The following is a 16,478-nucleotide window of genomic DNA, read 5'->3' as shown; positions in this document are numbered from 1 at the left end:
CCAAAGCCTTGTGAAAATAACTGGAGTGCTGTTGTCATATTTAGGTTAGTGAATCTTTGTCCCATTTGAGGGTTCTTGATAAGGTGCAGAAATGTAGCTAATTTGATTGGCTTCACCTTTTTTTTTTTTTTTTTTTTTTTTTTTTGCAACTTCTATCTTGCAGACGTGATGTTACTAATCTTAGTCTTTTCTATAAATACTATTATGGCATGCCTTAGGAATTTATCTATTCTCTACTTCTTTTGTTCCAGCTCGTTTGACTCCTTGGTCTAGTGGTCTCATTAATTTACTTTTGATACTTCATTGTAATAAAACTTCCAGTACTTGTGCAGAATCTGAACCAGACGTAACTAGCCCTCCGCTCAGCTTTGCTCGGAATGACCTCATGCGTTCGGCTTTGACTGTAATCTGATGTAAGACACCAATTTATGCACAGCAAAGGAGCACATGATCTGTGGGGAAAATATTGGGGGAAAAAATCGAAACTAGTCAGGAGCTTCTTTACAGTTATCTTTTCAAGTTTATGTGGAGACAGAAATTTGGTAATGATCCTTTTGTCTCCATCTTAAACCATATATCGGAAAGTTACCTGATTCCACATCTGCTGTCTCTTCTCACCCCACCTTAACATCGTCTGATGCGACTGTAGAAAAAAGTCTACCTAATCCCAAGGGAATATCCCGACTGTCTTAATTTAATTTTAAAAAATCAATTGCCCAGTCCCACCCTACAGGAGAAAAAAAATGTTCATGAAAAGAAAAAAGAATTTAAAAAAAAAAAAAAAAAAAAAAAACGTTTACTTTACATTAGTTACAAAAATAAAGGATGCAAAAAAGAATGAAAAAAAAGTATATAAAAACATGAAAAAAAATTGCTTCCTTAAAAATTTTTTTAAAAATACAAAAAACACAAAAAATTTAATTTTAATAAAAACTTCGTTCAATTTTATTTGATCTAAAAAAAAAAAAATGGTTAAAAAATACAATTTGTTTATTTTTTGCACTTCAAAAAATTTGTTATGGTAGGTCATTGTTTATTTTTTTTTTCTGGTGATTTTATTGTATTTAAATGTTTTCTTCATTATTTTTCTCGAGTAGCATTGTTAGGCTTTGATAATAGACGAAAGCCAAGCGTCTAGTTCGTTACGTCTAGATCAAATTCTGCACAAGTGCCAAACTTTTTATTCCAAGAGATGACTGTTTTTCTTCTAACTATAGTCTTTGATATTTTCAAGAATAAAGCCAATGAGGCATCTTCTGTTTTTGCAATCATCTTTCATTTCTGTTTGCTCCTTACATCAAGTGGCTTCATGTTTTGTCTAGAACAATTTGCATTAAAAATACACAAGACAAAAACATTCAAGATTAGAATAGAAATCCAAATAATTCAGCTAATACACCTTGTATATACAGAGACATGAAAAGAGGTAAATAGACATTGCACAAAAAGAATTTATACATGTTTAAAGTTGTTGCTTCACTTGCTGATGGCCAGCACTCGGAGCTCTACAAAGCAGTCATAAAGGTTTTAAACATCGTTATTTTATACTAATTGACATTTATTGTATGTCAAACATCAGTTTATACCTAATGCTACCTCGTCAGAATGTCTGAAGATCTTTTTTTTACAAGGGAGTCACTACTTATCAAGGCCTGAAGGCCACTCGAAGATAAGGGTTAATGAGTGTACGGTGCTCTTTGGAGCAACAGTGTAATAATAGTTAGTGGTGGAAATAGACTAGAAATGGATTATTTAGAGGGCCCAACAAAAACTTGTTTACATTGAACTTGAAGACGACCCTATTGTAGTCTGCTGGAAAACAGGCCAGCACAACAATTCCACAAGCGGACAGTTCTAGAAAAGAAGCCTTGTTCATAGAATTTGTGTTTCGATTTTGGCGCAGATTGAGAGTGGTGGAAATTGTTGATACCAACTTCCTGACCTAAAATACACCAATAATTAATGTTATTGTTTGTTTTTCTTTTCCCTTTGCAAAACTCAATCATGTTTTGCAAAGTCAAAACGAAAAAAAAAATAATTTTATTCTACAAAACAACCAAACCAAACATTATGAATAAATATTTGAATATATAAGGAACTTGAAGCATAAAAACTTTTTTCCAAAATTACTGGATTTAGCATTAAATAACGAAAAAAGGGTTGATATGCCATAAATCAAATCAATATATCTATCATATACAGCTGACAATGTTAGTATGAAATGGGCTGAAAAAGCATTAGAAGTGTATTAATTTCAAAGAAGCCATATTAAAAAAAAAAAAAGTAAAATAGACGACTATAGTCCTAAAGACGCCCTTTTTATTGGTTACTACAGAGATGTAAAGGAGGGCGCCACTCCTTTCCTATGATTGCTCCATTTACATTTGCTCCTCAACTTATAATGCTAAGTATTTAGCAAGGGGTCTCAATTGCTATTTTTTGTTGATGGAGAAAGAATGTGATAGACAGAGAGAATATGAGTGATAGACGATTAAAGCCTGTCTCCATTCATCCAGTCTATTAGCAAACACTAACCATTATGTCAAATGGATTGATAGGTTGACTTGATCAGCAGCAAACCTTGGGGTTACACTTTCCAATGTTAATCGAGTTTTTTAATGGAAATTGCTCTGGTCAAGACCTGAATCTATTCTATAAAAAAAAAAGCTAAAAATGTACTACTTCAAGGTCAGAAATTAACCAACAATAAATGTTAGATAAAATAGATTCCAACTCAGAAAGCATCAGTTCTTCCCCCTCTGTCAGAAACATTGTGTAAAGACTAAAGAGCAAAATAAGGGAAGCAAGAGTTACAAGGTTGCTATATTTTTTTAACGAGTGTAAAGTAAACCCAAAGTCTATTTTCTACTTTTAAATTGATTGTCCAATTCATCAGTGAGGAGAAAATAATTATTATTTTAGCTGGATCCATCGGGGAGTCTCTGACAACCGTCTTCATTATTTATGATTGTAAGGGATGCTATTTAATTCTTTCATGTCTGTGTAAATAACTGTTTGGGTTTTGTTTTGTTTTTTTTGTTGTTTTTTTTTTCATTAAAACCTGTCTAGCGGCTGTTTTTTTTGTTTTGTTTTTTTTTTCTTTTCCAAATCTCATCCATCATCAAACTTGCCTGCAACCACTTCCCCATGCCGTGTTAATATCTCACTTCATTAAGACTTCATTTTTACTTTTGCTATTTTTACCCTGTCATAACTGTCTGACATGCTTCCATAATGTCAGCCATGTTGGAATGATAAGTAGCAAGTTAAACGAAAATCATAAGAGTTTTTAAGAATTTATGACCTTGTTTATATATAAAAAAAAAAAAAAAAAAAAAAACTTTTATCTATATACTAGACTTACCTGTAATCCATTGGGTCACAGCCACAACCACTTTTCAGCTCTACTTGTATCATGTTATGTATATTGTCAGAGCTCTATGGACAAATTTATCTTTAGTTGACCTTTGACAACTAAATATTTTCGTTTACTAGCCAAATAGAAAAGTTACTAGCCAAACCAACATGATTTTTAGAATATGACATCTTCGTTCTGTGACGAGTATGTACATCATAAAGATTTTTATGTATTTTTTTAAATAAGTGTAATTCTAAATATGTAACAAATTTTATGCTGATACTTGAAGGTATAAACATTCTAATTTCTTCAGATATTTTTTAAACGGCCTTCGTTGAAAAACAAAAAGAGTATATTGTTCTATTAAACTTTTGTTTAAATAACTTTGCTCGTTTTATAAAAAAAAAAAAAAAGTTGAAAAGATATTTTCACTCAGTGAGCCCTGGAACATTGAAAGAAATACAATCGCCAAAAGATAAGCGTTTCATTATTTCTAGTCGCCACTTTGAAAAATCACTCGCAAATGCGACTGTTTCACTCGAAATGTAGAGCTCTGTTGACAGAAAAATTATGTAATATTGCTTTGTCTTGAAAAAAGATTTGTCAACTATATCAACAAGTAATACTTTAGGTGTGTCAGAAATTGAAAAATATTGAATAATTCGATCCCCTGTCTTTCCAAGCTTATAACTACTCGAAAAATGTTCACTTGCAATGTAGAGCCCTGATTGTGTTTCTGCATTTTTCAGATGAGGATTGATGATTTGTGTGTCCGGATTATTCGGACTGCTGTTCTCATCTTGAGTGTTATTTGCACAACGTTTCGGTAGATGTAACCTTCGACCTTCTTCAAGTGTATCTTGTCTAACTTGGGAATCTGCACAAAATCTTGAACAGGACCTTTTACTTAATCCACAGGGGTAACCTGTTCTTGTTCCATCAGCCATGACTGAGAAGAAGTCTTAAGTAATTCGCAGTTGTATTTTGAGTGTTACCCACACTGAGGATTGAACCCTCAGTCGCAAAAAGAGTGTAACTTACAAGTAATTTTATCAAGTACTTTAACCACTATGTGAAGATTCCCGAGTTCAACAGAAAGATTCCCAGTTCAACAAGATAACACCTAAAGAAGGTTGAAAACATTGTGCAAGTAACACCTCGTTCAAATAATCCTAATAAGTGTTATGCATGTTTATGTTTTTGTATGTATTGCATTCACTCTGAAACTAATTATCCGATCATTATGAATTTTGTAAAACATCTGCAAGGCGTAAGGGAGGATAGTGTGGACTATATTTAGCTTTCTGTGAAATTTTAACAATAGACATCAGTTAATATTCCACAAAATAGTATTTTAAAGAGGGCATATAATGTGGGCACATTCTCTTATTTGAAAATTCAAATAATTCAGATTTGCATTGAAATTGATCCTTAGACATGGATTAAACAAGATTCTCTGGACTTAAATTTCTTCTTGAACGTCCTAAGCTTAAGCCTTAAATTTAAGATATTTTTTAAAATAAAAATGTCATGAATTTTGATCAAAATTGGAATAAGGATTCTAGACATAAGGTTTAGTATCATTATATATTGATTTTAATATTTGTTAGGTGAAAAAGGTGCCGAAAAACTGTTCTGTTTGTGAAATAAATTTTACCTGTCCTGGGATGGGTATTCTAGATCTAAGGTTTAGTATGATCATATCTTCATTTTAATCTTCATAAGGGACATAGAAGTGGTGCAAAACTGTTCTAACCATGAAATCAATTTTACCTGTCATGGGACGAGTGTTCTTCTAGCTTTATGTCCATGTTTAGTGATCCCAGCATGATGCCAGTGTAAAACCGCTTTCACTAGTCAGTGCCCACTCAGGAATTAATTTTACCTGTCCTGGGACGGGTATTCTTCTAGTTTTATGTATATGTACTAATCATTGCCCAATCAGCAGACGGCACCTGTACGTGACTAATTTTTGAAGAGGAAACATTCCAAAAATTCTTATGACTAATTTGAAAACAAAATTACAATGTAAATTAAGATTTATTTATTTTTGTAAACATGTTAATGCTTTTGTTAATGGGATATGCTCAACAATCTGCTTATGTTGTACTAGACATTGGCGTTCATATAAACAATGCTTTTGTGCAGTGGTTCCTAGAGACATGCAAATTATTTTAAAGAAGAAAAGGTTGAGAAATACTAAGTCCCTTTACTTCTATATTATACATAAGGATAATATATACAAAGGTCATTCCAAAAGTAAAGCCTATTTTTTTTTTTTAACTCAAAGTTTAAGAACCATGAAAACGGGGCTGGTACCATTAAAACGACCGATCATTTTTGCTCCAGAATTTATTTTTCTACATAGTAACTACCCTTCTAAGTGCAATTTTGCCAATGATGAACGATGGTTGGTCATTAATGCATAGGTTCAGTCGTCATAACAATGCATTGGTAATTCTCCTCTGATTCATTCAGGTGTAACTCAATGGGACCGAGTGTACACATGGGTAAGAAGTGTGCTAACCCTAAGTCCCGATGGCAACACTTTTAATGTCGTCTAGTGCTGGACCCCTATCAAAATGTAACCAGACTCTCACTGGCCACTAGAATTTACCACTCTAATGCCCTGAGCGCACAAAATGCATAACAACCGAAAGTTAGTGTAGCAAGACCTTTAGCATGCTAGCTGGTCTATTACTCTACCCTGGCCGTTTCATGTTAGATGTTGTAGTTGAATTCTTCCTTCCTAGATGCTCGGTGTTGATTGACATGCACTCCTCTCCGCTGCAACCTGAGCATTGGGTATCAGGACAGGTCATTGTCAAATCAACAGGCAATCAATAATTAACGAAACATCGGAGATCATTTTCTTATGAAAAAATGAATTATTTGCATAGAATAATTCAATATATAGTTTGGAGCAAAAAAAAAAAAAGAAAACAAAAAGGAGATTAGATAAGTCTTTTCGCAAAACAAATTGTTTTCTGGATGGTGGATTTTCAAATAAGTTTCTTCTACTTATCAATTTCGAAACTAGTTCTCAAGACTTTTTTTTAAGTAGCTAAACAAGACGGAGATTTGTATCTTTCAGTCGACCAGAGGGAAAAGGTCTGGTTTAGTCGGGGCGTTTGGTTTTTTATGAATTCGGCTATTTTTCCTTCCATTCCTCTGAGATCCCTATTTCCACCCACCCCCCTCGTTCTTCTGGAATCCTTTTCTGTTTGTGTTACTATTTCTGAGACCTGTCCATTTTTTTTCTTCGTATCCCCCCCCCCGATAAAAAAAAAATCGGTTGTTATTGACTATTTTGTATTTTTAGAATCCTTTTCTAGCATCAGTTAAATTATTTCTTGTTATCATGCTAACATTCTGGGAGGTCTCTTATTAATATGTGGCTACAATTTCCTTAACTCTGATTTAGGAAAGTAAGCATGTCATTTTTTTCATTTTCGTTTTCCTAAATTCATTCTTGGCTTGTTTCTGTTGAGCATTTCTTCATTATCAGCAAAAAGCGTTATTTAATTTCGCAAATACTAAAACATATGACCGGCAGTTGACAACACCTCTCACCAACACCAGTTAGATTTGTTTAACAATTGTCATTTCTATTTATCATTTATCAGGTAGTCATTTTTCACCTCTTGGACCATCTGGGATTTTTGACAAAGTATCAACTCCTAACAGGACTATACTTGACACAGAGTTTGCTTAGCATGGCAATCTAGCGTCGCTCGGTACTAGAAATAGTGTTACACAGGCAGAATAAAAAATAGGAGACATTACTTTTGGAATGTCCCTTATAGGAGTAAAGAGACATTGTTTTGCTCTCTAATTTATATACGTGTTTGTGGCATGTACAGGCATGGATATGTATGTTAGATGGTGACACCGAGAAAATAGTTACTATAAACTCTTAATCGTTGAATCAACATAGACAGCTAAGGTAGAGATTTGTTCAGTCAATTATAATTTATGGTTAATTAGAAAAATTAGTGTGTTTTTTTTTTTGTTTTTTTAAACATAACTCAATACCACAACTGTCTGTGGAATAAATATATATATATATATATATATATATGATACTTATGCACTTTTGTTACCCTGCTGAAATAATGTTTTATTTAGAAAGCCATTCTTAACATGGGGGAGAGAAGGATGTTTTCTAAATATTCTCTACTTTCACTTAACAATTTAAAAGATATCGTAAAACTTGAACTTGACTTGAAAATATTATTTTTTTAAAAATAGCACGGTAACAAAAGTGTGTGTGTGTGTGTGTGTGTGTGTATAAAATAAAAACTAAAATAAATGTACATAATACAACACGATTTGTGTTGTATTGTTTCTTTTAAGTATCATGTGTGTTCTGCTTCGCATTGAGTTCTCACATCAAGGATTTTCTACAGAAACTGTCTTATCTTTTTGGATTTACACTCATATTCAATATATTTGACACTCAGGCAAAGCTAGTATTTATATATATTTTGCATTTTGACATCTGGTATGAATAAAAAAAAATGGAAAATCATTCTTCAGACATGTACAAATTAAGAGAAAAAAGAAGTTTTATATTCAAAATAGCATTGCAAATGAATAATGAAAAAGAACATAATTTAGATGCCAGACTGCATCCCTCTATTTATCAACATACGGATGGGCTAAATTTTTAACAAGGGAGCAAAAGCCACCTGGTTCTTTCGTCCAAGAATACTCATTGAGGATTCCTCCTTGACAATCAGTCTATTAAAGTCTGGGCCATGTTGATGTTACCTTATTGTCTATTAAACTGAAATATGGTTTTGGGTAGTTTTTAGAAGTTCCACCCACCTATACTTATCTTTTCTCTAAGAAGCAGTTAGTTTATTACTAATCACCTTACACCTCTACCGGGGAATGCTGACGGGGCTATTCAGGCATTTTTTATAGCCCAAAGTGTGCTAATCTAATGTACTGGCCCATCAAAACCGTATATAATCTTGTGTTTAACCTCCAAAGAAATAAATAAAATATCCATGCTTTGACAACGTAAGGATGAGCTAAAGTCTTATCTAGGAATTCTCCATATTGTATGGAGTATTTCCGAAGTTGAATGAATTTTTGGAACACGGTTGCTAAGTGCAAGGGTTTGTAATTTAAGCTATATTTAATTTAATTTAGCATTATATAAAGGAGGTAAAAAGGGAGTGAAAGCTCTTCATGAAAATAGTTACCTTTTTAATTTTTTTTTATAATATTTTAGATAATATCAATTAATAAATATTTCACAAATTTCGACTTCTTTGGAATTCTTTAATAAGCGTAATATGACACAACTTCCTATTTGAAACTTCATATGTTTCAGATTTGTATTGAATTCGATCCATAGTCATTAGTAGGGCTATGACAACAGCATATTCTTTTTATTGTTGTCACTCTTGAGTATATATCCAAGACAGACACAGTCAATCAACCGAGAACCACATTACTTTATCTAAAAGCATATAGGATATCAACAGATATACAATCGAGGGTCAAAACAATGAAGAGAATATGCTGTTGTCATAGCCCTAGTAATCATTAAGACACCAATGAAGCAAGATTCCCTGAATTTTAATTTAATTTTAAGCATTAAATTTTAGACATTTTTTTTAGAATGAGACTCATGTAATTGATTTTGATCAAATTTGGAATAAGGATTCTAAATATAAGGTTTAGTATCATTATATCCTGATTTTAGCCTGTGTAAGAGGCATATAAAAGTGGTGCAAAACTTTCCTGTACAGAGAATTAATTTTACCCTTCCTTGGGCAGGTATTCTTTTCACTTTGTTTATAAAAAAAAATATGATTGAAAGAAGACTTGTTGCATGTTTAGTAAATTTCAAGAACCGATGGCAAGCGTTTTCGTGTTTGGTTGGAAGCTAAGGATATTTCAGGGACGTGTAAAATCCTGGAAGTTGGCCAATCAGAAGTCTGTATATACATTAAATGGAGACTGCGCTAAAATCAGCATTGCCAAAGGTAAAAAATCAATAATGAGTACCATTTTAGCCAATGGCCACCAAATGTGACAAGTCTAGGAAGAAGCAAAGGAAATTAGTTGACCCAGGAGGAGTATTGGTGGGAGGGGTATATGGCGTTAAATGGCCGCAATGAATTGTGAATCATTCTAACATTAACGGGTCATTCCCCTTCCCTGTTCTCATGAAAAAACCAAAATATCTTCTGCTGATAAATGATTAATGTAAACCAATACAATGAGACAAAAGTATTTTTGACTTTATTTAAAAGGTCACCAAAAATCAATTTCACCTTTTCCTTTCCATCTTTGTTTCTGTCAAGAGTTATCGTTCCCTATTCATTACCTCCACCAGGTTATGTATTTGGTTCAAGCTGTAACTGTTTGTTTGTGCAAATCGCTTGACCAAACATCACCAATCTTGTTCAAAATATCAGTCACAGTCTAACTTAGAACTGATTTCATTATCTCCACCATAGAGGTTATATATTCAGTTGAATTTGTAACTGTTTGTTTGTGCACACCGTTTGACCAAACATGACTAAAATATGTCATGCTCTAACTTAGAATATACGGCATAATCATGTTGGCACACCCGTTTTCAATAGATCACCGAAATTGAGCAACATTGAGCTTAAAATACCAGGCGTTGTATGTAGGAGGACCTCACCACCTCCCTGTAAAAACCTAATGTTATCTTTTCTGGACATAATATACATGCAACTAGGAACTGCATGTGAATTAATATTCTCATGGTATTTCCTCCTTTGAAAGAAGCCAGTTCTACCCACCGAAAATAAATACCTTTTTGTTTTTGTTTTTTTGTTTTTTTTCATTTTAGAACTGGTTTAATTTGGAGACATAATAGTCAATGTCATGAAATAGATAAGTCACACTTTTGGTGATAATTTCAGTTCTGTTCATCTTATATGACCTTGACCTTTGACCATGACAAATTAAATCAGCTCGAAGTTATGGCATGGAAACCTACTTACATGATCAGACTGATATGTTGCATGGTGGTTATTATGAAAGAGTGCCAGATCCATGCATCAATTTTGGAAAAATCAGAAGTTGAAATTCAACCATGACAGAATTTTTCAAGGTTATATGAGATTTGAGACTTCATTGGTTATAATATGGGTCAAGTAGTAAGTCTATGATAAACAAAACCAAAATTATTGCCAAACGCATGATTTCACTTTTTTATGTTGACCTTGAACCTTGATATTTCCAAAATTAAATTGGTTCTATGTTAGAACATGACCAATATTTTTACCAAACATATCTTAAATAGAAATTTTTATTAGGCAAATATTTCAATTAAAACACTGGTTTTGTTTTTTTGTTTGTTTTTTTGTTTGTTTTTTTTTGTTTGTTTTTTTTTGTTTTTTCAGCTAATACATATTGACTTCTGTTCATACTTAAAAGATCTTTGCTACATGCTTGAGAACAAAATCCCAATGTTTATCACGGTCTTGGGCAAGTCTTTTAGCTGTCAGGGGAAGCACGCGAGTCTCGACCCTTATCTGGTAGTTCAATCTCTTTGGTAGTTGTCCTGGATTGAAATCTGCTTGATATAATTTCTCGACATAGTTGGAGTTTGTTAGTTGAAAAGCATGTCCAAATTCCGTTAATTTCCTTTTTCTTTTTTTTTTTTTTTTTTTTTTTAAATAATCTTGTGAATAAATCTATTAATATTATTAAGCTTTTTTTTTTATCTGCATTTCCCATTTTATCTCAAAGTTACTAAAAATGTTTCGTTTCAAACGCATTGAGATTCCTTTCACGTTCTGCAAGTATAGTTCATGTTTCACTTGCATATACTAAGGCAATCGGAACTATCGATGCATTGTAAAGTATTTACTTTAGAGGCCTTGATATGTCCTTTCTGCTTCATACCTTGACTCTGGAATGTTTGTGTCGAACTCTGGAATGTTTGTGCCGAATTCAGAAGTGTTAAGGGAATTCCCGAGTTTAACAAGATACACCTGAAGAAGGTCAGAAGTTACATTGACCGAAATGTGAAAATAATATTCAAGATGAGAACAGTAATCTGAATAATGCAAATAGCCAATCCTCATCTCAAAAATGCATAAACAGTTTTGTCATTGTATAGCTCGTAATTGACAGATTGGTAAAATGCAACATCTATGTAATAGACTAAGATAAGATAATCTTTAAAATTATGTATTACCAACCTTCAAAAGCTCGCCATATTTCTTGGAGTCAAACTTAACTTTTTTTTTTTTTTTTTTTTTCTGGAAATTTTTTCTAGTTTCACAAAAACTAAGACCCGTAAATGTTTAATGGGTGTCTAATTTTGGCAATTTCCATACTCCATCTCTCTGTGAGTAAGATACTATTCTTGAATTAGTGGAGAACCCACTTATTACAATGGATTGTCTCTGATGTATCGTTATTTTCATGTGTTCGACTGAGCTTCAGTCTATGGTCCCCCCTTGTCAAACTTTCACAAGAAACACTCGTCTAGCTGAAAACACTATCAATAATTCCCTCCCACTCTTTATCTGTGCCTAAACCTAAACGTAGATTCCATGAACAAACCTTCTTTCTTAGAACTGCACGTCTGTGGAATTGTCTTCCGTTTTCCGGCTGACTACAATATGGTTGTGTTCAAGTCTAACGTAAATAAGTTCTTGATGAGCCGTTCCATATAAGTTATCAAATTTACCGAATTTTCATTACTAATGATTACTATATTGTCCAATTTCTACTGTACACTCTTTAACCCTTATCCTTGAGTGGCCTCTTGGCCTTGATAATGTGGTGATGCCTGTGTAAAAAAAAAAAAAAAAAAAAAACTTCCACGACAACTTATTTGGGTAATTTGCGATATGCTGCAGAGAATACACCAACTTTAACGTCAGATTATTCAAACACTTGCTTAATCTGGACTTTGCTGCAAGCCTTTCATCGGACTTGGAGAGCATCAGTGAGATAAACATAAATAAGTGTGATAGAACATTATACATATACTAGCTGTACCCTGCCACGTGTTGCTGTGGCTCAAGTTGGCGCAATGGAAAAAGTTCCAAAATGAGAAAAAGCATGTTTCTTATAGGTTTAATTTTCCATTTTGCATGGGTACACAGTTTTTGTTGTTCCATTTTCTTAGCTGATATAGAGAATTTCTGGTTTGGTAACTCTTGAATATGTAACATAAATTGTCCATGTGAAAAAACAAAGCTTGGATTGGTTTATATTTCACAACATGATAATTAGTACACCAAATTTCAGTTGCAATACATGCGGTGGCATCCCTGGCAAATATAGCTGTTGGATAATTAACCACTTTATCTGCTTTCACAACAGTGTCGATGGATTTGTATTTGACTACCTCACTTGGAATTTTACATTGAATAATAGCGTCAAGTTCATGGGCGTCTTTGTATTGACCTGCAAGAATAGCTCATTCACTCAGTCAAGTGGAATTCTTATAATTTGAATATCTGCAAAAACCTTTTAAACTAACTGTTCTTCTGATGAAATAAAATTACAGAAATTACAGAAGTTAAACGTCAAAGAATTTTGCCCTTAACTCTGATCAGCTGGCACTTTTTCGTACCCAATTTCCCACAAGTGATGCAAAATATTTTGTGCGGATCGAACAGTCTGCAACTGGACATTCATATTTTGAGTTAAGTTTAATGTCTTCACACGGAACAAAAAAGTAGAGTATTTGAGGCAAGCATTTATTTCATCTGCTGATGTTGATTGAAGACTAACAGGTAACATTTGTTTGAAATCTTTTGCAAGCAATATTACTGCATTCCCAAATGGTCTGACATTGCCACGCAAATCTTGCAAGGATCGACCAAGAGCCTCAAGTGATTTTTTGCGTACCATTGTGCATTCATCCTAAACAATAAGTTTGCATTTCTGCAATATTTTTCCCCATATTGGATATTTTGGAGATGTCGAACATGAGATTTTTTGAAAAATTGAATGTTTTAAAGTAGAATAAATAATTCTTCTACTTGGCAGCAAGGTCGCAGGTATTCCTCATGCAGCAAGGGCTAAGGCTATGTCATTTTGTTACCAAATGGCTGCCAAAATCAATTTAATTAGAAAGGTTTTACCAGTTACTTCTGGTGCTGTTCAAGATAGCAGTAATTTCCAAATAACTTCTATTCTCACAGTCAGTAAATTAGGTGACTAAAATAGGATTTATCCATGTTTTGACAATGCCTTATTCACTATAATTAATTTAGGAGACTAAAATAGGATGAGGGATTAGAGATGGACAGATAGAGAGGAAGATATATAGATAGAAAAGAGACAGTGAGAGGAAAATAGAGAAAGAGAAGGAGATAGAGAGATAAAGGGATTGATAGATAAACAGAGAGAGGGGGAGAGTTAGAAACAGAGAGGGATGAGACAGAGGAAAGGAGAGAGATATAGGGAGTTAGAGAGAGAAAGGGGCTCAAAGAGAGATAAAGAGGGTGATATAGAGAGAAAGATAGATTGAGAGAGGGAAAGGGAGAGATGGATAGAGAGAGATATTAAGAGAGAGAGGGAGAGAAACAGGTGAACTACACTGCACCGTTTTTTTCCTCGTTCAGTAGAGAAGAAATCTTTCGAGACTGAGGCAATTTTAATTTTTTGTTACTATCCAGAGTAACCCTTTTTTGGGGGGGAGGGCTAGATTTTCCACGCATTAGAAACCGACTGGGTTATCTGTACTTTCACCTAACAAATTAATAAAAGAAAAAGATTTTGCAAAATTTGAATTTAACATGAAAATACTATTTTAAAAAATAGCACGATAACATAAGTGCCACTTTATGTACTCCTTGGGCGTTGAGTTCCATGGCGACCAGCATAATTATTTAATGGTCGCTCCCTTAGACCCCCCCCCCCAGTCAAGGCTAATGCATGCGCACGTAACATTTTTTTATTTATTGAGGTTGGCTTAGTAACTAAACGATTTATTGATAATTTCGTAACCCTTAAACGCATGCCGGAAGATTTAAATTGGTTCATTATTGTTGTAATGAAAAAAAAAAGTTTCATTCAACACAAAACCAAAAACACATATTAATGATAAATGATTTATTATTCTATTCATTGAAATTTAATAATTTTTAGATAAAAAAGTAAAAAAAAAGTTAATAAAAAATAGTTGCTTATGTGCGCATGTAAAAATGTAAGTGAGAAATTATTTTAATCATTTAAAAAACTTGTCTTATTTTTTTTGTTTTATTTTTAGATTAGGTCCACCTTATAATCACCCCAACATCCTCATCTTAAGAACAGCTTCCGGAATAAACACCACTTTTGGAGGGGGGGGGCTATTTGCAAAATTTAACTGATATTTGTTGTCAGCATACCCACCCGAAAATACTATTAAAAAAAGGGGAGGGGTTCAGTGCCCGTTACAGAGAAGTAGATTTATTTATCAATGAAAGTTGCGAAGAAGTAAATTTATTTATCAATAAAAGTCATTTAAAAAAGAAAATTGTGGAGGTGGACCTAAATGTAAATATTTACCCAAAAAACTGTCCCAAAGTTTATTACAAAAACGTTTTGTTTTCGCACTATTCAACAATTTGTTCATCCGTGCATGTAAATTAAAAAATATTTGTAAAAGTGAGAAGTTATCAGTAAATGATTTAGTTTTTTTTTTTTATTTATTATTTATTTTTTACATTAGGTCCACCTCCACATGTTAAGAACGGCTTTCAGAATAAACACCCTCAACCTCTCCATGTTAACAACGGATTTCGGAATAAACATCGTTGAGGGGGGGGGGTCAACATACCCATCCGCAAATACTATTAAAAAAAAAAAAAAGTCGTCATTTAAAAAGAAATTTAAAATCAAAAGTGAGAAATTATTAATAAATGTTTAGTAACATTTTTCGGTGCTAATACAGAGAGTGATCCGCGCTATTTTTTAAATCGTATTTCTACGTTTAATTAGTTTTATGGTTTTTTTTATTCAATTGCAAGGTTAAAGTACAGAATAGGTACAAAACACCCTCCCCTCCCCATGTTAAGAATGGCTTTTTAAATAATAACGTTATTATTTCAACACGGATCACTCCCTGCATAAGTACCCATTTTTCTTTTAATATTCATAAAAAGTAAAACTTTTTTCAAAATAAATAAATAAATGTTTGTAAATGTGACAAATAATCGTTTAGTTACGGCAACGTCAGTAAATAAAAGATGTTACGTGCGGGGTGGGGTGGGGACTAAGGGAGCGACTATTTTTTTCTGCTGGTCGCCATGGACTCAATGCCCAAGGAGTACCAAATTGTAATTTTTTTTTTGTCAAATAAATAAATTTCAAGCAATTTTTACAATCAATAATAGATAGCAACTTCGTTAATTTTACGACTCGCCTCAGCATATTATAAACACCCTAACTTCCATATATTAAAACGGCTTTCGGAATGAACACCCTCCCAATCTCCCCATATTAAGAACAGCTTTCGAGGTTTATGGAAGGGCGTGTTTTTTTTTTACATGGGGGGGTTAGGGTGTTTATAATACGTTGAGGCATGTCGTAAAAATGAAACCGTTTAGAAAAAGTTAAAACAAACTTTTTTATGTAAACAAAAAAAGAAAAGAAACTAAACAATTAAAACGTAATGTTTCATGAGTGAAAAGCCTTAACATAAATAAAGGTATTTAAAAATTGGTAAGTACATAAATTAATTTAAATTTTTAAAATATGGGATTTTTTTTTTTTTTGTGCTAATGCAGAGAGTGATCCGCGCTATTTTTTAAATCGTATTTCCGCGTTTAATTAAAGTTTTATGTTTTTATTCAATTGTAAGGTTAAAGTACAGAATAGGTACCAAACACCCTCCCTTCCCCATGTTAAGAATGTCTTTTTTAATAATAACGTTATTATTTTAGCACGGATCACTGTCTGCATGAGTAACTTTTTTTTTTTTTTTTACTTATCTTGTAATTCGAGAGTAGTTCAAACAGAAGTTACCAGAAATATTATTGGGCAGTCTCGCAGAAACAACTTCGAAAAATATTTATATTTTAATTAATATTTTTATAATTCGCAATGTAAAATTATTTTAATAACATGCAAACATTCATTGACTTTACAGATAGATTTTCTGAAAATTTCAATT

The 16,478-nt window shown here is 32.9% G+C and overlaps 3 protein-coding genes across 5 annotated transcripts in view; 1 reads left to right on the top strand and 2 right to left on the bottom strand.

The window, feature by feature from the left end:
- LOC145255497 (uncharacterized) overlaps positions 1-3,417 on the bottom strand; it is a gene marked incomplete at its 3' end in the record, with an annotated part of 10,568 nt that extends 7,151 nt beyond the window's left edge. Inside the window, exon 1 of the mRNA XM_080113959.1 lies at positions 3,365-3,417. Coding sequence (XP_079970085.1) covers positions 3,365-3,417 — 53 coding nt within the window. The remainder of the gene's footprint in view (positions 1-3,364) is intronic.
- Positions 1-5,278, bottom strand: part of LOC145255801 (ribosome maturation protein SBDS-like) — a 190,541-nt gene extending 185,263 nt beyond the window's left edge. Inside the window, exon 1 of the mRNA XM_080114488.1 lies at positions 5,132-5,278. Within this exon, the coding sequence (XP_079970614.1) occupies positions 5,132-5,187 (56 nt within the window). The 5' untranslated portion in view covers positions 5,188-5,278. The remainder of the gene's footprint in view (positions 1-5,131) is intronic.
- The window catches only part of LOC145255800 (clathrin heavy chain 1-like), a 172,453-nt gene that overhangs the window by 75,683 nt on the left and 80,292 nt on the right, over positions 1-16,478 (top strand). The window contains exon 1 of one of the 3 annotated variants that reach the window (XM_080114486.1): positions 5,479-5,617. The exons of the other annotated variants lie outside the window; for them this stretch is intronic. The gene's annotated coding sequence lies outside the window, so the exon portion shown is untranslated. Of the gene's footprint in view, positions 1-5,478; positions 5,618-16,478 lie in introns of those variants that run through there. 3 annotated transcript variants of the gene reach the window in all.

This window comes from Euprymna scolopes, chromosome 31, assembly GCF_053919585.1.
Source record: "Euprymna scolopes isolate OS-2025 chromosome 31, ASM5391958v1, whole genome shotgun sequence".
In the NCBI taxonomy this organism is placed as follows: domain Eukaryota; kingdom Metazoa; phylum Mollusca; class Cephalopoda; order Sepiida; family Sepiolidae; genus Euprymna; species Euprymna scolopes.
The sequence above is the reverse complement of the archived record's forward strand: the minus strand, read 5'-3'. Positions and strand labels throughout refer to the sequence as shown.